Genomic DNA, 21694 nt, shown 5'->3' with positions numbered 1-21694 from the left:
TGCCGTCGCTGGTTACGTTTGCTTCTAGATGCGAACGGGGCTCCAGAACGGATCCCGTTCGCATCTAGAGGTACCACTGTACATGTCAAACTGGGGAGGCCACCATATGCAGCTTGGTACATTAGTGTGTGCTCGTTTTAATCGGAAAGCACTTTTCCAATTTTGCCGCACCCAATCTTGCTAAGTAAAGAAAACAAGTGACACTGAGGTGGCTTAAACAAAGAGAAAAGGAAGCATGTTCTTCATGCAAAAGCTTCATGTTCAATCCTTGGCATTTCTGGGTAGGGCTGGGAAAGAAGACCTCTGTCTGAAACCCCGGAGAGCAGCTGCCAGTGTTGACAGTGCCAGACTAGATGGACCAGTGGTCTGACTCAATATAATGGAAAATGGAAGAGCAGCACAGAAGATCTGAATACAAGCATAGTGTGCCAAGGGTGAGGCAATCCTAATATGCTTCGCTACAGCAACATGAGACGGGGTGGGGGTGGTGGCACTAAAATGGCAAGAAGACAGAACAAAGCTGGCACCATTTACGGAACAACTTTCTGAATAAACGCCCAAACAGCATCTTGTTTGATGAAAGCTGGGATCATGCTTCTCTGTAATGAGGTGTTAATCTCTGCTAACAATTGTCTCAAGAGCCCAGTCTGCTGTACAATTCACAAAGGGTACAAACAATCCTTCTTCTGCATAGTATCCAGTTTGGGGCCTTCTCATATTGTTAGCACCATTTGAAATACGAGAGGGATTAACACGAATATGCTTCTTTGGACAAGCCCTTCCGTTGTTAAAGAGAGCTAGAGTGATTTCATATGAATGAGATATATTCCTTTTCAGCAGATATGGCAAGGGCAGATACAGCAAGCTGAATATAACCCGTTGCATTGCTTTGTTATTTTTAGACTCTGCCAATCTACTATACATTTCCTGCTGCTATAACAGAAAACTGCTTAACTCATTGTATACTTCTGACCGAGGACAGCTTAGAAACCATTGTGGGACTGACCAAGGACAGCTTAGAAACCATTGTGGGACTGCAATAAAAATCTTAAATTTATGTAGGGGTTGAGCGCTCTCTGTCCAAGAGAGACATGCATCTCTTAGAAGATGCATGTCACAGGACCCATTCTGACAATATCACCGTGCAACTGCACAGGTTTTAAAACATGGTTCCACTGGAGAGAGGAGCAACTTCATAGATTCCTTCCTTGTGGTCCAGGGATTCTGCCATCATGCCAATAGCAGCAAGGAAGAGCCATGCTGTGGCGTCTCCTACATTGCTAACGTGAGAAGGGGGCTTAAATTAGGCTCCCCCAAAGTAAAGAATAGAATATCAAAGGGTGGTTGAGGGAGATGAGTGGGACACAGCAGTCCAGTTAAATAAAAGGGAAAGAAGCAGAGCCATCTAGGCCCACAAAGGAAAATGGTGGGTGGAAATCAAGGGTAGGCTCTCCTATGGGTCCTGGAAAAGGGGTGAGGCACCAGCCAGGAGTGGTCAGGGGAGCTCAAATGCTTCTGACAGCTGTTCATACCTCATGCTCTAAGGAGCTTTTGCATAGAGATCCTCTATGAACAGACTGAGCAAACCTAGGGTATTTCAGAGAAGGATGCTTGCATTTCAGAATCATTCTACCATTTGAGTTATAAATATCTATCATTTAAAAAGGGGGGGGGGGGACCAGTGGGGAAAGAAAATGCTTTAAATAATAATAATAATAAGCCACACACACAAAAACAAGAGAGAACTGTTTTGTGCAGCCCTGCTTGCTCTTCGCTCGGATTAATCTAACAGGATTAAATATGGAAAAGAAGAGGGGTCTGAAAGCTCCTGAGGGATATCATTAGGGCAAATTGCCAAAGAATGAAACATGAGCCAGCCAGGGGAGGCTGGAAGATGCAGTAATACCAAGGGACTTGAATGTTCGACAGTTGGAGCTTCAGTAATGTGTGAACTGCGGGTTACAGACTCTGTTCACTGACACATAGAATGTCACTATTGACCACCGAACTGCCCAAGCTTGACAGCTATACTACAGGCAGCCAAAGATGTCATAATTCCACTGTTAAGCTGCCCATTTCTGATTAAATTTTGCTTCCTACTTCTAAGCCAAACAGCTGCAATGTTACAGAGTTGTGTTTCTTCCCCCTTTGTTACTTAAGATAAGTGCCATTTTAATTACTGTTTTCTTGCTAGAGATAATTTAATGTTTCAGCAAATGAATAGCTTGCCTCCCTCCCTAATGTTTATTCCACTGGCTGCATTTCCAATTACCTTCCTAAATAATTTCTGAAATCCTCATGATGCTCTATCATCATTAAGAAAGGCTTTTTTCAGGTAATCTTTACAAAGAAACAAACTGGGAATTTAAATATTAAAACTTTCACTAACTATAATCCAAAGAACCAAGCATGTGGCATAAGTCTTCACACCCAATATTTCTGAACTGTTTCCATAAGGAAGCTAATACTTATCAATATGTATCTCTGAGTTCAGCTTCTATTTCCCTTCCTGGCCATTTTCTGCTTCAGTACTCAACTACTCTCTAACTCTTTCCAGTATTCCGACTTGCTTAAAAGTGTTTCAGCCTTTTTTAAATTTCTTGCAGCTATTCAGCTCCAGCTCCTTGACTTCTCAACTCTATAACTTCACAACTTTTCTTTCCTTCTACTAACAATATTCTCCAACTCAATTTTTCTTGCAATACTATATTTGCACCAGTCCATCACCATGCAGCTCCCATTGAAGAATCTGTAGCACTGCATTGTGAGCCTGGATTTGCATGGATTCAGGATGGGGTAGAGGAGCATAAGAGAACACAGGTTGCAGAACAGCAATAGCCGCAACAGGGGAGCAGAAAGGGAAGGACATTGAGATAGGAAATTTGGTGTTTCAAAACAATAGGAGAGGGTTTTTTTTACTGGAAGACTTTATTGCAGCTTTTTCATAATACAATAAATAAAAGAAACTAATCTAAATAAAAACAAGAAAGAGAAAGAGAAAAGGACTGAATAGACTGGGAAGAGAGGGAGACTAAAGGGTTGTTGTCTTCAAAAAAAGTTTTTTAAAAGTAGAAATAGTGGAGAAGTGTACAACAGTGAAGCCAACACAAAAGCTAACACAACCAAGCCTTTCTCGATTCCCTTAACACTGTACTCAAACTTACCGTATTTTTCGCTGTATAAGACCATAGTTTTTGGAAGAGGAAAACAAGAAAAAAAATATTCTGAATCTCAGAAGCCAGAACAACAAGAGGGATCGCTGCACAGCGAAAGCAGCGATCCCTCTTGCTGTTCTGGCTTCTGGGATAGCTGCGCAGCCCACATTTGCTCCATAAGACACACACACATTTCCCCTTACTTTTTAGGAGTGAAAAAGTAAATCTTATAGAGCAAAAAATACGGTACTTTAAACCACCACTTTTTCACTCTGAATGTTTTCCCCACTCACTCTACTCAAACCTCTGTTGTTTAACACTGCCACTTTTTTCCTCTCAGTGTTACTCCATACCTCCTTTATTCAAACCTCTCCCATTCTTCAGCTGCATCATGTGTGAGAAATAAACATGCCCTCAAATATCACTCTTGGTATCGTGTGTTGTCTTCTGCATGAAGTTTCAGATTCAATATAGTAAATTAAAGCAGGTGTTTTATTAACAAGCAAACACCTATGTATGTACAACATCCATTACATAATCCTCTATAACTGACCAAGCTGTCAGGTTTGCTCTTAAGATTTGATTCATCTTAAAGATCTAGTTAACAGATCCTCTGAAGAAGAGGGCTGCAGAACAGAAGAGAGGAGGAGACATGGAAATGGGGTGGTCTGTGTGCAAGTGGTAGTTGAGGGGGGGGGAGGTAAAGGGACCCCTGACTGATCGACAAGTCCTAGGCTCTGTGGAATTGTGATAGCATTAAGGATTATTGGAATGATGTCCTGGCCATTATTAGAAGCAAATTATCATTCAGAACAACACTAAAACTACTTAAGTTTCTCTTAACTACATAGATCATGTAGCTCAAATGACAATGGTTAATCTAGCAGCAGCAGCAAGAACTGAAGTGACCAGAAGATGGAGAAATGTGGCAAAACCAAGTATAGTCAACTAGTTGGGATGCTTTATTATTTCTTCTTATTATTTGAGGTGTTTTGTTTATGGATAAAGGTTACACAGTTAATAAGACATCGAAAAAGAACAGATAAGTAATATTTAAACTTACTATGAAACTTACTTTATCAATTTTTGGAATGCGCAGTTCGAAACATTATCCATTAGGTGGATTGTTTATTGCTAGATTATATTTAAAAGGAGTCATGCTGACCTAATTTTTTTAAAAACATTATCTATATTAATTTTTTTCATTTTCCATTTTCCAGAGGATTAGCTGTGTTAGTCTGTTACAGGAAAAACAACTAAGTCTTACAGAAGCTTAAACACTTTAATAGAATCCTAGAATTGTAGAGTTGGAGGGGACCCTGAGGGTCATCTAGACCAACCCCCTGCAATGCAGGAATCTCAACACGCCACCCCCCATCCAATTTGAAACCGTATCATACCCTGCTTAGCTTTGCAAATGTCCTAGCAGTTTTACTGCTGCACCACTAGAAGGTTTGCTTTTTTATGACATTTATTTAAGACATTTTTATGCCACCCGAAAGTTCTTTGAATGCACTAAAATAAATTAAATAAAAAACAAGTGAAAGACAAAGTAAAACATAAAAACATTTAAGGGAGAAGAAAGGGGGACATCCTATGCCCTTTTAAAATGTGTTTTTTTGTGGGGAGGGCTATAGGGTCGTTCTTTCTATTTTTATCATGTATTTTGTGGTTTTATATCTTGATTTTAGTCTGTGCACCACCCTGAGACCCCCGGGTATAGGGCGGTATATAAATTCAATAAAAAGAAGAAGAAACCCACATAAACAAAAATACAATTTGCTGCTGCTCCCAAATTAAAAACAGACGCCTAGGTTATTTTAAGTATTTAATAGGAAGGTGTTCAGCTGGCATTGGGTAGATTGGAGGCAACAAAGATGGTGTCAGGCAAGCCACCGTGGGAATTCTGTTACATAAGATGGCTACGGGTCTACTGAAATGGCCCTCTTTCTGGTGGTTGCTGATCTCACTTTATTCTGCAGGGGTACTTGGAGCACGGACTCTCAAAGAAGATCTTAAGTTTGGGTAGTCAGAACTTTGAATTGGGCCCAGAAACAGACTGGGAGCCAATGCTACTGACAAATATTGTCAAAACTGCCTAGTCACTTATAGAATATTATGTTTAAAGCAAAGATGAAAAGAAACAAAGATGTTAAGACGACTAAGTAAATTTTATGAGATTTTGTTTTGGAAATCTATTACAATGATATATAATGAAATTCAGTCAAGGGAATTTGAGGAAGTCTCTTAACAATGTTATTAAGATTGGATTAAGTACACTTATGATGTATGTTTGTTAGTTTAAAATTTTGGAAAATTAATAAAAAAAATTGAAAACAAAATTGCCTAGTCACAGAGAATTAACCGATTTATTGCTCTTGGGTATCTACCGTAAGAGTAGGAAACACACTCCATTCTGTAGGAGGTTGGCAGCATTGGAGAGAGTCCAGATTCCTAAAGGTCAGTGTGCATTAAGCAAGAGAGATGGTAAAACCCATGTATACTAAAGCTGTGGATTTGCTGCAACATGGCAAAGAGCAGAACAGAGCCATCAGGAGAATCATGAAGCCAGGATGTGAGCTGTAGTGGCTTACAGGCGTTTATAAAAAACACCCTTCCTTCAACAGATTATTCTGAAGTTTCTTCAAGCCTTTAGCAGAGTGTATGATGCTACATTTTTTTATGACTTGAAACTCAGGTTTAGACTATCCAAGCATCCATGTTCAGCTCCCTGGTCCATACAGGTATAGGTTCTATGTACTGGTGGCAAAAATAAGTGATTTGTACTATGCTACATATAATACAATATATATGCACATACTCTGACATATGCAAAATATAAATGTATAGTTCCAAGAAGAACTAGGGCAGAAGCAATGTGGTTTGAATGTATGGTGTGTACATGACTTAAGAGTCACCCTAAAGGCTAACTATTTTTTGTGACTATTGTGACCTATCACAAGAACCTACTGTGTTAGATGCATGTTTTTAGAAATCTGATTCCAGCTACTATTTTCTTTAAAGAATGATTAATCTTCAAGATTCAAGAACTGATAAAAATTTCACATTGCTCCGATTATTATTTTTTATATTTCTACAGCTGCTTTAGACATGTGAGATTTTCAGATCTATCCTGCAAAACAAATACACTCTCAAAGGTATCATCAGATTTTTGAAAAGATTTCAGCGCTCAGTGTAATACACCCTGCACATCATCTTCATTCCTAATATAAAAGATTTAAGTTTGTGTGTGTGGACAAAAAAATAACAACCACCTTATTCTCTTTAAAGAACCAGGAACACACACACTGAATGAGTTGAACAGAGTTGAAAATAGACCATTTCCTTGGCAAAAGCAATTGTTTTGAAACTTTCTGGAACTGAGATCTACAATGTTGGTTGGGGGGGCAACCCTAAGAACAAGCATGCCTGGAAATGACTGCCTGCTAGATATCAAATGGGGCGGGAGGGGGGGAATGGTACTGAGAAAAACAGACCTTTGGGAACCAATCTTATCGCAAAGCACAAGGGCTGCCGCTGCTGATATTATTATAGTTGTCTAAAGCATTTGATGTCATTGTTCAGTGCATTCTGCAACGCTGTCAGGTTTTGACTGGGAATGTTTTCGTCTGATTCCACCGTTACCTGACAAGACATTATACTGCAGTCTAATGCTAGAGATATGTGTGGTTTGATGTTGCACTCACAGTGGGTTACCACCAAAGCAGTTTCACTGAGCTGCAACCCTAAAGGGACACCTGAGGAGGAAGAGAATTCTCATTTCTGGCAGAGATGAAGCAGCGCATAGAAAGATGATATGTAGGGAGCCAACATGGTGGGTTGGTGAATGTGGGACCTGTGCAGATACCTGATCTTCCCATGAGATTTTAGTTTGGAGGTGCAGATGAGAAGGAATAGAATTTCACAAAGTCTGAGAAACACCGATTTGAGATCCAAGTAATATAACAATACTTTAGGTTGGGGGTACGTACAGGAATGTTTAGGGGAAATGGTCCTGATTTCAAAATACTTAAGAAATACTGATTCTAATACCAGTTAACATTTACTGCAAAATGTTTACGTATTCATTAGCTGTACAGTCACCAAGCATTTATCTAGACGGCTCTAGCAAATTCATGGATTAAAAAGGTAGCCTAAAGTTTTAATTCTTAATGTGACTACCAAACACTATTGCCTCCAGTACTATTGCTTCCAGCTTCAATGGTGATACTGCTATTGTGTTTGTTCATATGAAGCAAGCTTTTGCAAATCACATTGCTATTTGGGTTTTATCCAATGGTTTTATCCAAGACTGCTTAGTCTTCAAGTTCTCTTCAAATTCATACAATTCAAGTGAGCAATCTTAAAACAGTGTATCATTCAAGAACATCTCTCTATAGTCCTCAACAGTTCCAAACAATCTAAATTATTATGCTCAAGTACTCTCAGCAATTTTGTACAATCATATAGAACAGGTGAGGACCCACTTGCCTAGTCTTAGTCTGCCAGAGTGCTCGAATTTGGCCCTGGAGGCCGTTTTTTAAAAACCACGCCCACCTGCCAATCAACTGATGTCACTCAGATGGAGGTGATGCCATTTGATGGGTGGGGGTTGATTCTGCTGGGAACTGGCGCAAGCAGTCAAACCGAACATGATTTAACCACACTCATTAGCCAGAGGTCCACGGAAAAGCACAAGGCTATTTGAAAGCACTTTTGCAAGCAGCTGGGTACTGATCTTTAAACCTCTAAAAACTGGAGATTTAAACAGCAATGCATAACTGTTTGCATAAGGGCTTTTGAACAACCTCGCACTGCACTTTGAAGTGCCTCCAGTGGGAATTTTTAAGCACGGAATTAGCTGATGTCGCTAGGATATTGAAAGGTGGGCAAGCTCTCTACGGGTGGGGAGAGAAGGGTTCAGCCCACAAGCTAGAAAAGGTTTCCCACCCCAATACAGAATATGGGAAAGATTTATAATGTCGACACATGAAGTCCAGGATTTCAAAAACTAAATTCAAGAAAATCATCTGGCATCTAAGCAACTCTGAGATTATGTCCAGAAATGGTAAACTATAATTCTGCTAGATGTGAAAAGGCCTAGACTCCTCCCGGGCTTGTCTGTTCTGCCCCCGCTTTTCCTGCTGTGTCATTAAGAGGATTTCTCAAGTTTCGCATGTCATCTGAACTGCGAACCGTGGTTAACATTAACTATACATATTTTAAGCAAGTTGGCTTCAGAAACCACAGCTTGATGTTCGTTTAGTTTAACCTAGCAGAGCACAGTTCAGATGACATGGCAAGCCATGCCAGCTACAAGCAGAACCTTAGTCATGCTAACTACTGTTGGTTAGTCCAGACAATATGACAAATTTTGACTAAAAGCAGAAGCTTTCAAATTCCTGTCACCCCGTGGAGGTAGAAGGGAGAATGATGCCTTGGAATGGGGTTGTGCTTTCACATCCTGCTTTACCATAGTTTTGTGTGATATCCACATGCCCTTAGAGAAATATCCTGATGATAAAGTAATCTGCAAGCACTTAAATATTTTTCTTGTATTTGATAGACTGTACTGTAGTGCTCAAAATCAACCGTACGTCTTTCTTATTCATGCAAATCCATCTACTTGATTTGCAAAACACCTATTATTCTACCTAAAACAAGATGTTCACACCTTTGCTTAATTCAGGAAACTTTGACAAAGTTGCTTTTAAAGCAAAGTAATTGTCTCTGCCTAATTCTGGAAACTGTCAAAACACTGCCGGCTGGATTATGAAGCTTATGAGAATGCTTAAAAACAACTCTTTCTAATTAATGAAGTGACCAGAGGAATGGCTTAATTCCTTAGCTAGTAAATAGGTTCCATGCTAATATCATGACTCAACAAGTTTATCCTTCCTGAATATATTTAACAATCTCAAAAATGTGTAACACTTACAGTATAACCTTTGTATTTGACTAAACTGCTAATATGCTACACAGTTAAATCTCCAAATACTTTTTATTGACTTTCTTAATTTTGTTTTGCGGGGATTCTACTGGCACAACAGGACTTCCCTTTCTCTCCAACAATGTGTGCTGAAAATCACTTCCGGGGGTAACCCGTTTTGAGGGTGTGCAGGATGCTAGAGGGGAAAGGAGACGAAATTCTGCTGTGAGCACTGAAATCCATTGAGCCAGCAAAATTGCAGAGTTGAATATGGCCTACTGTTTTGGTGACTTTTAGTATCTGATTTCTGAAATAATTGCTACTGTGACATTCTCAACACCCCATTTTGCTCCCAAATGCCTGAACAATTTTATCCCTTTATATTCCGATCCTAACCATCATGTTCATATTATGTTCTTCACTACAGTTTGTCTTTCTTGAGCTGACTATCCCTGCTGTATATGTTAGATTGCATGACCCTTGAATTGGGGTATGTTATACCTGTTCATTGTAAAGTGAACATGAATAGTTCTAGATAAAGAAAAGCAAATTTAATTTAAAAAAATCTTGTTTCTTGCTTAAGCTATCTGTTCTCCAACTATATCCTCCCCTTAATTGATATATTATTCTTCTCCCACTTCTTTGCCAACACTGAATATTTACATATCTGAATTTTATTTCTGTACAAAGGGGTTCCTGCAATGACATAAATAAAACTCTTTTGCAAGAGAGAGGAACACTTAAAAAATTGCTCCCGGGACCCTAGGAAGATGATATTTGGAACAACTTCTCAGTTAGATGCAAACTGAAGACATGAACTTCTTTGCTTGCAGTTCAGTTAGTAACTGTAGTGGCCTGTGGGGCTGGGCAGATTCTTCAACATCAACTTCTTTGGACTGGTCATGTTGTGCAGATGCCTGATTATCATCTTCCAAAGCAACTATTCTATTCCAAACTTAAAAATGGAAAGCATAATGCTGGTGGTCAACGAAAGAGGTTTAAAGACTCTCTCAAGGCAAATCTAAAAAAATATATAATGTAGTCTAATCACCAACAATTGGGAAACACTGGCCTGCGAGCGCTCCAATCGGAGAACAGCCTTTACCAAAGGTATCATGGTCTTTGAAGACACTCAAACTCAGGATAAAAGGGAGAAATGTGCTAAGAGGAAGGCACATTTGGCGAACCCTCACCATGATCAACTCCTGCCCAGAAAGCTATGTCCCAACTGTGGAAGAATGTGTGGATCCAGAACTGGCCTCCACAGTCACTTATGGACTCACTGTTAAGACCGTGTTCATGGAAGACAATCTTACTTGGCTATGAGTAATCGCCAAAGAAGAAGAAGAATGATCTTTTCTGATCTTTTACTGAGGGAATAAGTTGGATATCTGTCCAGATCTTCCAGTGCTGTGGCTTTCTTGTGTCTCTGATACTAAATCTTAAACTCTGACATACAGAATTTCTGATCCAAGATTCATGCCAAATTGAAACAAATGGAATGAACATTTCAACGGGTTGAGGAGAAATAGGACAGTTAAAATTTACACACATAACATTTCTAGCTTCTGTACTACAGTGGAAAAATAAATAACAAGTGTGCTGCAAATAACTTATGGAACCAAGAGCAAAATTTGAATTATGCTGTGTTGGAAAAGTAAGATGCATATCCCACACATGACTGAGTGGAACTACTCTGGGGAGTTTGTGATTCAGTAAAGCTGTTTAGATCATACTCTCATCTGACCTTATAATGTGAAGCAAATTCATGCCAATTGCAGAATCGTATTGGATTTCTGCACTGGATTCTTGTCTTAAGACAGGAGTACAGTAACGGAAAGTTCAGAACCTGCCTTCTTCCTCCCCATTATTCCTCTTCCACACCATCTGCACAGAATACTCTTTAAGTCTCTCTCTCTCTTTGTGTTACATACTATTTCTCAAGTGGGAGGGTGGATCTGATACACGTTTTTAGATCTCCAGCAGTCAGAATAGCAGGTTCTAGATCTGAAATATTTCATAATATATGCAGGCCTCTGAAGACTGCTCCTCATAATAATTTTGAGACTCAAGATGAATGAACTTTTGGCAAGGCACACCCACATCTTATTCCCTACAGGGGTAACTATGATGGAATTCATCTTATTAAACAGTAGATTTCAAGAAAGGGAAAACACACAGCAGGAAGAAACCATAATAAATAAAATCAAATAAATAAATGATGCAATGCAGCTAAATGGCTGGTTGGCTGACTGACTGCAAAAATGTTGTATGCAGGTTCAGTTCAAAAGCTGATGTGATCCAGCGGAGTCATTAAAGTACAAGGAACTTTTCCAAGAATTTGTGATTTGAAGTGGAATATGAACAATACTACTCCTTGCAGCCTGGTCCACAGCCAGGCAATAAGTCAAGCTTGGAAGTTTTTTTGAAGGCTTCCATTCCCATTAACAAAGAATACTGACGTAAGAAACAAGTTATTAAAAACACCAAAAGGGGGGGGGGGAGTAGTGGGCTTTCTTTATATTGGTGCAGGAATATGCAAAACGGCACAAACTAGTTTGCTCATCAGTAATCTCTTACTCATGATGCTTACACCAAGCAGTCTTCAACTGTGTATCCATCTTGGCTACGAGTCCTAGGAGACCTGTTCCCTGCCTTGACGGCCTTTTCCCACCTGGCCACAGAGGGTAGCATCCTGATTGACTCCAGCTACAAAAGCTGCTGACTTTTGGGTTGCAGTATTGTTTAGGTGTTGTTACTGATGTTAATTTTCTGTATCTTTGTTTTTAATATCTTTATTTGTGAAGCAATTGTTCAGTTTGGTTGGGTACTTTGTGATATGTGTCATTTATTGTTTATGTCTTTTGCTATGTTTGCAATTGTGTAGATTGTGTTGTAAACTGTCTCAAGCATGGTTTTAGTTATCAAAAAGTGGCATGCAAATAAAACAATGATGGACATGTGTACTTCCTGGCTCTCACATGAGGATGTGGTGCGCAATATAGCTCCATGTTAACTTGGAAGGGATTCCTACAATGGCTCTTGCAATTTTTCAAGCCATCCAATTCGTAGGAACGCTGATAAAAAGATCACTGTACAGTGGTACTTCGGGTTACATACGCTTCAGGTTACAGACTCTGCTAACCCAGAAATAGTGCTTCAGGTTAAGAACTTTGCTTCAGAATGAGAACAGAAATTGTGCTCCGGTGGCATGGCAGCAGCAGGAGGCCCCATTAGCTAAAGTGGTGCTTCAGGTTAAGAACAGCTTCAGGTTAAGAACAGACCTCCAGAACGAATTAAGTACTTAACCCGGGGTACCACTGTAGTTGTGAACAAGCTGGGTCAAAGGTTAACTTATCCACAATGATGTATTTCCAGGGATAGGTGAAATAGGGATTACTAGGGCTTTTTTGTGACAGTATTCACAGGTACGGAGTACTGACTTTTTTTGTACCCACTGCACTTTTATGAAGGTACCAGTACTGGAAAAAAGGACTGGGAGTTCCTTTACTCGTAGCCTCTTTGGGTCTGTTTCAGAGTAAAATGCCTACATGAGCCTTGTCCTGTGTATAGGACAGTAATATATATTATGAGAAGCAAGAGTTCCTTTATCTGCTTTTATTTAGTTATCAGCAAGCTACTCCATCTACTTTTCAGGTGAGGAAAATAAAAACCTTGGCAACTATAAACAATAAACTGCTGCAGAGTACAATGCAACACGTTCTAAAAGAAAATGGTAGTGTTCCTTTTGAAAGCAACAGAAGGAAACCATCTGTTCAAAGTCTAAATATTTAATTTATGCTCACTTTTTTAAAACAAAAAATGCTGCAAAATAAGGTGGCAACCATCTATAAAGCAAACAACAACATATTTAAATAAGTGCATAAATATTTTAAATTACCTCAGCAGGTAAGACTCAAAATACACTTTAGGGCCTTTAGAATAAATTTCCTTGAAAATGATGAAATCGTAGTTAAGCCAGGCTGTGGACCAAGAAGCACTTTTTCACAGGACCCCATCTTCAGAATGACACAATCAAACATTTGGATGACGCTCCATGAAATTCAGAACACCACAATCCTATGACACTGAGGCACATATAAAGGAAGTCTCAACAATTCAAAACAATGATGCTAAATATTGTAATCCTTTCTGTGTAGGGTTTTTTTTTGTATTTACATTTTTTTATTGTTGTATAATGTGCAACCTGCCCATGTAGAATGTCCACTCATCATTGGCGTGTGTCCCTGGCAGGGCGAGAGACACTTCATGCAGCTGCACAGTACACAGTCCATTTGAAATATATTGTATCATCTTGGTAATAGCAGTGTATTGGTGACTGAGAATGGGGTATTTAAAATGTGTTTACAGTTAAAATCAGAATTGTTTATACTGAGGAAGTAAGTGTAAATCAAATCCTGGTCCTTTATCCATCAGTGAAATGGGCAATTTGTGGATGATGAACTGCATGCGGCCTGCGGGCCCTTATATTTTGATCTCAGCATGTATTCCATTTTTATTGCGCGTGACCTGGTAGTATTTATTTTTAACAACTCAGGCTACACTAGCAAAAAAAATTAAAAAATCTCCACTCTATGAAGAAGCTATTTACAAATATGGGGTTAATGAATGTGCAAGACATATTCACATACCCAATGGCCCTAATCTCGAACACTACACATCAGTCAACCCTGCATAGAAGAGCCAAGCAATGCGTAGTCAGAATGGAACGGACAGGCACAATCCTATTCTGCCCCTTCCCATATACTGACTGGCCCTACATTTAGTCTTCTACCCATGCCTCTCCTCTACTGGCATCACACAAACTGGACTGGGCACAAAGTCTGGGGGATCTTCAGGTCAGAGTACTGTTTAGAAAGGAAAGATGGCTCACCATGGGTGCCAACTTGAATAAAACATGGGGAGGCAGGTAAGCCCTGCCCCACACAATCGATTACAAGATGTGGCACACACACATCATTTGAATGGTAATGCCCATAAACTGACGGGGGGGGCAATCCCCTCAAATATTTTAGGAAGGGCGAAGAGACCTCAGCCCCTAGGAGTTGGGAGTGCCAGATGAAACCCAGTGGAGGTCCCTAGGCAGTCAAATTCTTGGGGGCTGCCCTCACATTGAACTAAAAAAGCTTGATTGTAATTTTCCTTCAACATCAAATAAATTGTATTTTGATGAGTTGTAGCGGGGGCCTAAAAACCATGGGGCCCAAATAGGTGCCTACCCATTTGGTAGTCCGGTACTGGGAATTGTGGGGAACAAAAGTCACTTATCCCTGTTTTTCAGCACTCAGTGGAGTTTTTAAAGCATTTAAAGTCAGCATTTTGCTGGAAAAAAATCAGATGCAAGTGAGTTTCAATGACTCCTCACAAAGAATCATTCAATACAAGGGTGGTAATAACCAGCATGAGGATACTCTATGAATCACTAGGACAAAGTACCACATTAGGGGATCCTTAGAATCAGCTGGAAGACGAGCATGATGAAGTACAATGCAATTATGGCAAACCGAGAGCGCTTTGCGTGCCCAAGCATCTGGTCAGTTGTTCTGCTGCCTTCAAGTGTTTTAAAGTCCCTTGGCAGCTATAAATAAAACTCCAAGTTTTGGAAGGGAATTGGAAGAAATATATATTATTTACACATATGGGCTAGTTAAGAGTTATGATACACTATGATTTAGCCTAACCAAAGGCGCAATCATCACGGATCCACTGGGGATAAAGGGGGAGTTTGTTCTTCATGGAAGGCAAAGACAGTGAACATTTCAATAACTGGGGTTCCTCCAAAACAATTTTGAAATTGTTTTTAGCTCGCCTCCCGATTCCTATTTTGCAGAAATGAAAAACTCTCCTGGATTATGCAGGTGGAATGCAAGAACAGCTCTTACAAAATTATCAGTCCAGCGTTAGTTGAAACAATTATTATTATTATTATTATTATTATTATTATTAAAAGGCGGGGAGGAGAGACAACATTTCAACATCTGCATTAAAGTATTTCCACCTGCTTCTATAGCAGAGGCCACAAAACAGGCACACACTACTTAACATATTACTGACAGAATGATGAGAAAGCTCCTGTCAGGCACGGGCCAGCCGGGTGTTGGAGACAAAATGCACAGCCCCAGCTGACTAGTTAGAGAAAGTCTGGAGAGGTACAATTATAGAGGCATATGACAAGCCTTCATGCTTGACTGACTTGAGAACCGATGACATGGCATTAAACAGCAATCCTTCCTACCCAGCGGTCACAAAACAGCAATAAGTCAACTGATGCACCGTTGTAAAATCATGATTTATTCCTTTGCTTTGAATACACAAGACTACAGCACGATGTTCTGGTAGACTACCACTGCAGGTTCACTTGGGGCCCAAACATCCAGGGCTTGCCTGCCTACAGCAGGCATAAAATCAATGTTCTAGCACTGGCTTCCTGAAAAAAGGTTTCCACGCTAGCTTAATTCACACAGCAACTGCAATACAAAAAGCTGCATTCAAGCTGTTATATTCTCATACCTTTTTAAAGTGCTGAGTGCATGCAGGATGCTTGTTTGAATGCATATTTTCATTTACAGGAAGATGGAAATAAAAGAGAATTGCAAGACAGAGAAACAGATACAAAGTAAACGTTTTACCTATGCAAAAGGCAACCGTGTATTTATGTAAAAATGCATATATGTAAATAAAGAACTGATCGTTATTTTGTTACACGTACTTCTTTCTCCATTAAAATAGGTTGATCACTATATGCTGCGCTCTCCAAAAACAGAACCCCCTTTTTCATTTCTATACATATCAGGATTAGTCCTTTAAAACCACAGGGTAGACTGAAATGGCAAAGGTGCTAAATCTTTAAAAAATAGTGATTTATAGATTCAGATAATTTTCTATCCTCCACAAAACAAGAAGAGTAAGGAGAGCTTGAGAGAGAGCTTGAATTATGTCTTTTGTTATTGGTGCAACTGCCCTTAGATAGTGAACCGAAACAGAGCTGATAACTTGGAGGTGACATCACAACTCAGTCTGCATGAACTGTCATAAACACTTGGTATTAAGTTAACCTCAAAGATAAAAGGACAACTCCCCTAACAATAGAATGGATTTGATAACACTATTTTCAAAGGAAAAGGCGCTTATTCAGAAAGCAAAACTCTAATGCCGGAGATACAGTTTCACTGGGGATATATAGTCAAAATTTGCTTTATTTTATGCAAAAACAAATGTTGGTATCCAACTAAGGTCTACTCAGGATAGATCCACTGAAATTAATGGATCTAAGTTAGTCATGTCCATTCATTACATGGATCTACACAGAGTATGACTCATGTTGGCTACAACCCATTAGAATCAGAGAATATGCAATACAAAAGACTAATTGAGGTGTCTTAGCTGTTAATACAAACATGAAACATAATGTTTAATACAGAAATATAAAAAGTGGACCAGAAGATAATATGGTTACCACCTTCAAAAGAAACCAAAGCACAGTTAATTACAAACTTCCTGGTTTCATTCCTCATGTCATAAAGGGGCTATGTGTGGGCCAAAGATTCAGTCATATCCCATCTTAATAAGCCAATATTTCTTCCTCCAAACCTAGCCAAGATACTCCTCATAAGACTCTAAACTTAACTAATTTTTAAAAAATTCTGACAGACACCTGGTAGAAGTGCAGAAATGCAAAATAGATAATCAGCATGCTACACACACTTTCAGTCTACAGTCTGTGTAGAAGAGTGCAAAATTAGGATATAATCCAGTTACTACTTTAAGTGGTAACTCTTAATGGGTCCTAGATGGGATACATGAACATTTGATATTACCCTACACTGATGCAGACAACAGTTCCATCCGACTCAGTGTTTCCTACTCTTACTGAAAGGATCTCCAAGATATCAGGAGACTAATATATTTTTTTATTTCTCTGAAACGGAGATAAACCTGGAACATCATGCATGGAGTCCATGTACTACAGGGGTCAGCAAGGTTTACCTCGCCTGGGCCAGTACACTCCAGCGGAGATCCCTCCCTGGGCGTCTGAGCATGCACAGACGCGATTTCCGACACCGCGGAAGCGAGTCCAAACACTGCACTGCACCGGTTTAGCACAGCGTGCAGGGATTCGCTGAGAAGGCAGCTCAGTTTGGGGGTGGCTCGTGGGCCACTTGTGGCCCACGGGCCTTAGGTTGCCTACCCCTGATGTACTATGATAAAGTTAAAGGACTCCTGGGCGGTTAAGTCCAGTCAAATTCAACTATGGTGTGCACGTTCTCCGCTTTCAGGTCGAGGGAGCTGGCGTTTGTCCACAGATAGCTTTCTGGGTCATGTGGCCAGCATGACTAAACCACTACTGGCGTAATGCGACACACCGTGCCGGAAGCCAGAGAGCACAGAAATGCCGTTTACAACACACACCCTTTGGAAAACAGGAACAGTGACTGGTGCTAAAAATTCCATTGGAAAAATTGCCACTACAATATTTCTGCAATGGTCAATAATTTCGACCACAAGTAGAAGTGCAATTTGAATACAGAGGCCTACTACCTGAAATTCCTTAAATGTAGCTAACAAAGTTGTTGTCAGACTTTACTTCCCATTAGCTCCAGTCAGCACAGCCAATATTCAAGGATGATGGGGGTTATAGTCCAACAACATATAGAGGAAACTACGTAAGACACCTCAGCCTTAAAGGAAAGAGCCACAAAACAAACCCTGGACCTTTGGGAATGCCCAACATTATGCATATTCAGAGGGTTGCATCCAATCAAGCTGCAGATTTTCACTCACACAATGAAACCTCCCCTCCTCTCATCAGCAGTTCCCCCCCACCCACACACACACTGTCAAAATCTGTTCCCAGGGATTGGGAGGCCTTCGGAAGCATATTAGGCAGAGGCAAAGTCCAATTGCAAAACCAGAACTGTGTTTGTACAGCATCAGATACCACCAAGAGGTTGGCTCTACTCTAATGGAAATCTGATTGCCATAATTGACATCCTATACCCTTTTAAAATGTGGCTCTTTTGGGGGGTATTATTGGGTTGTTTTTATTTTGATTATATATGTTGTGGTTTTATATCTTGATTTTATTCTGTGAACCACCCTGAGACCCCCGGGGTACAGGGTGGTATAATAATAATAATAATAATAATAATAATAATAATAATAATAATATTGTGCACTGACTCTACACTCACTCTGCACTAGTCACACTGCTGACTGATGCAATCTGTTTCAGTACAGTGGGCAGCGTCTACATGACAGTTGCCCTGCATTAAGTTTTTCCTGCTGAAAAAGGAGCTATTGCTCAAATTGCACTTCAAGAAACTGAAGCCAAATCTGAACTGCAAGGCTGACTGATATAGACACCCTTCACCATGTAAAGCATATTCACAAGTTCAAGAGGGGCACTTCTGGTTGTCCCTAGACACAGGTCCGAGTATTTTTTTGTTTGACCACCACTTTCCCCTGGAAAACACTCTCTCTCCCGCGGAATCAGAACCAACAGAAATCCACAGAAAGTCCATGGATTAACAACTGGCGTACAAGCTTAACAAGTGAATGACAACTATAGTCAACAAATGGATGTTGGACTTATTTTTATCTCTTGAAACGAAGAATGCTATATACTCAGCACACTCTCATCCCTGCATAACAAAACTTCAGAGTATCTCAAATTTCAAAGCTTTCAGCACATTTGAATGAGAGCTAAGCACCAATAAAGTTGTTGACTGTATTTTGATCACTCAGTGCAAGATTTTATTTGTTCATGCTTTTAAAGCCCTGCTCTTGCTATTTACAAAGACTCAGATAGTAATCCTGCAGAGTTAAGCAGCTCAACTGAGTTTAACCTCATAAATTCCATTAAATTAAAGGAAATTAAAATTAGCTTGTGTACAGGCTTGCCTAGGGTACATCCAGATTAGCTAACAGCGCAAAACTATTTTTGTACTATTTCTGATTATACTGAACATACTGTAAGTGGTTTTGCATTCAGTGAATCATTTGAACACACCTATTACCAGACTAGAAAGTATGTCATGCAATAGATTTGAAGGAATCCTAAGTAATATATTTCTATACTTAACAGACAACACTCTGCATACACAATGATGCCCATTGGCTTGAAAGCAATGTTGCTTGCAACTTAATTGAGATGGGTGTAGACCTGTATATTACACCCCATGGGAAAGGATAGAACAAAAAGGGGCTATCAAAAGATTTAGGCATGGCTGTAGAGTTAAAACATGGCTCTCTTTATCTCTGTGCCATCTGCAATGACATAAGAAAGCCATTTCAGCATAGGCAGAAGCATAAAACCTGTAATAAAAAAGGCTATTTGGAATAGTAAGTTATTATCAGCCTGAAGAGCTGCTCCAAAATCAGAGCTATTACAGTATACGCTCCCCAAACACTACTCTGCAACCAAGATGAATTTACCTATTACCAGGTTTAGGATACTAGCTATTATCATGCCCCCTTGATTTCTTTCAAGTAGCTCCAATGGAATAAGCCACAAGTGAATAATAAAGATCTTATAATAGCCCTTAAGAATTCTTTATAGGGTGGAAGGCACAGAAATGAACTCTAGCGAGTTAGAGAACTCTCATCTCTGGATAACAAAAAATAATTAACCTGACTTAATGTATCTGAGAAGGCTTTATATAAATCAGACTTTTGTGCTTCAAGAGTCAGATTAAAACCATATATTTTTAAAAGTATGTAGATATTGTCTCATAAGTACCTACTGAACATATTTAAATCTGCAAGGGTCTTTTTGAGACGCTCAATGTATTCTGCTTGAAAGAAGTGTGAAGTACTTACAGTGCTTAGTTTGCTGGAGGTAATAATGATGCGTCTCTCGTGCAACATGCTGGCATAAAGTTGCAGCATGTTGTTCACATCCACAGCAACAAAATATTCAGTAAGATTTCTCTGTTTAATAAAGAATAAGTACTGTTAACACATTAATAGTGGTAATTGAGTGGAGCATAAACTTATAACTACCAATTTCCCTGCTGAAGGGGGATTTTTTAAAATCTCGTTAAAGAAATATGTCTGCACAATAAGCATCTTTAACTGAAATTTGTCACCTTGTTATCATTTGCAATATTAAAAACTGTGCTTCAAAATATTCAGATTTCATTTTTTAAGGAAGGCTGCCCTCCCTCACCAGTTTTTTAGTTTAGCTTATTAAACATAACCACTTCTTAAACATTCATGCCTGCAAACACACACAGAGAATGAAAGCGATCCTTGCATCCACTGTGGGCAAATGATTGTTTTAAATTACATAAATGGATATAAACTAGTATATGCAAATCCCCAGCACTATGGAATTGAAACAGTCTGTGAAGGGAGAAAGTGGCGGGTGTTGGGATGTGTAAATGAATTAAAGGAGAATAAAGCCATTGAGGAGAGAGCTGAACCAGTTTATTTTCAGGTTCTATCCTGCTTTATAATTCAGTGGATATGTGCTAAATATCTCATCTTACCTCCATATAAATCTTACAAAACTTACACTTTCAGGTACTGTTGGTAATCCAGTTAGATCAGGAGTAATGAAATACGATTGCTGGTCAAGGAAAGGAAAACAAAACAAAACAAAGAGTTATTGGTCCTGAAAGTGATAACAGTATTATAAACTGCTGTTTATGTAGGCTTTTGTTCTTGTGGCAGAATGACATGATTAGTAAAGTAATCAGGAGCACCAGATAGTTTGATTCAATAGACCACAGGCATGAAATACCCTTTTCAGAAAAGTGTTTGTTTTCTAATGAAATCACAGTTTTGCTAATTCCAGGAGTTTACAAAAAACACAACAGCGTATATGTAGAGCATCATCAGTGTTAAAGAGTATGTGACAAGGCTCTTTTCAAACCTTGGAGCTGAAGGAGGAGGAAAAAATCAGGAGAACAGGAAGAAAAATAGAAGAAAGGAACTATACATACAGTTGCTTCTGTAGCCGCTACTGCCCTAGACAGCAGACACCAGATCCCCACCTGCACTATACATTTAAAGCAGTATCATACCACTTTAAACATGTCTTCCCCCAAATAACTGTTGTTTGTTGCTGGTGCCAAGTATTGATAGGAGACCCCTATTCTACTCATAAAGCTTCAATTCCCAGAGTAGTTTAACAATCGTAAGGAGATGGAGGGGTGTGGCCTCATTTTCATAAAGTGGAATAACAAATCCTGCATTCCTAGCCACGATTTTCTTCTTGTATCTCCCTTGTTCATAGATTGGCAGCTGGTGGGGGGCGGGGAGCCTGTACTCCTCACAGGGTTGAATATAGCCTTGGGCTTCCAGTTGCTGATTGTTACAGAACTGGGTTCATTCTGTTAAATATTTACAAGCAGGTTGCAAAACAACCCAAGTTTCCCCCCCCCCCCAATAGTTTATGAGAAATGTAACTTAACAAGGTTCTGCATGCATATTTTAATGTGATCTGCAGGAGGTGTCAAAAGCTTCACTAGTCCACAAGCATGGACAATAAACACAGTGTATGAGAGTATGAGGCCTCCAGCTGAAAAACTGGCTTTTTAAAAAAAATAATGTTTTAATTAAAGGTTTTCTTGGGTTACAGATATAC

The 21694-nt window shown here is 39.5% G+C and overlaps 1 protein-coding gene across 4 annotated transcripts in view; it reads right to left on the bottom strand.

Annotated features, from left to right (window-relative positions):
• DENND1B (DENN domain containing 1B) overlaps positions 1-21694 on the bottom strand; it is a 170592-nt gene that overhangs the window by 62313 nt on the left and 86585 nt on the right. For all 4 annotated transcript variants that reach the window (XM_083745346.1, XM_083745345.1, XM_083745343.1 and 1 more), the window contains 2 exons: positions 20621-20674; positions 19924-20034 (listed from right to left, as the gene is read on the bottom strand). In XM_083745346.1, coding sequence (XP_083601472.1) covers positions 19924-20034; positions 20621-20674 — 165 coding nt within the window. The remainder of the gene's footprint in view (positions 1-19923; positions 20035-20620; positions 20675-21694) is intronic.

Source organism: Podarcis gaigeae (assembly GCF_964106915.1).
Source record: "Podarcis gaigeae genome assembly, chromosome: 6".
NCBI classification, from domain to species: Eukaryota; Metazoa; Chordata; class Lepidosauria; order Squamata; family Lacertidae; genus Podarcis; species Podarcis gaigeae.
This window is presented reverse-complemented; position numbering and strand designations above follow the sequence as displayed.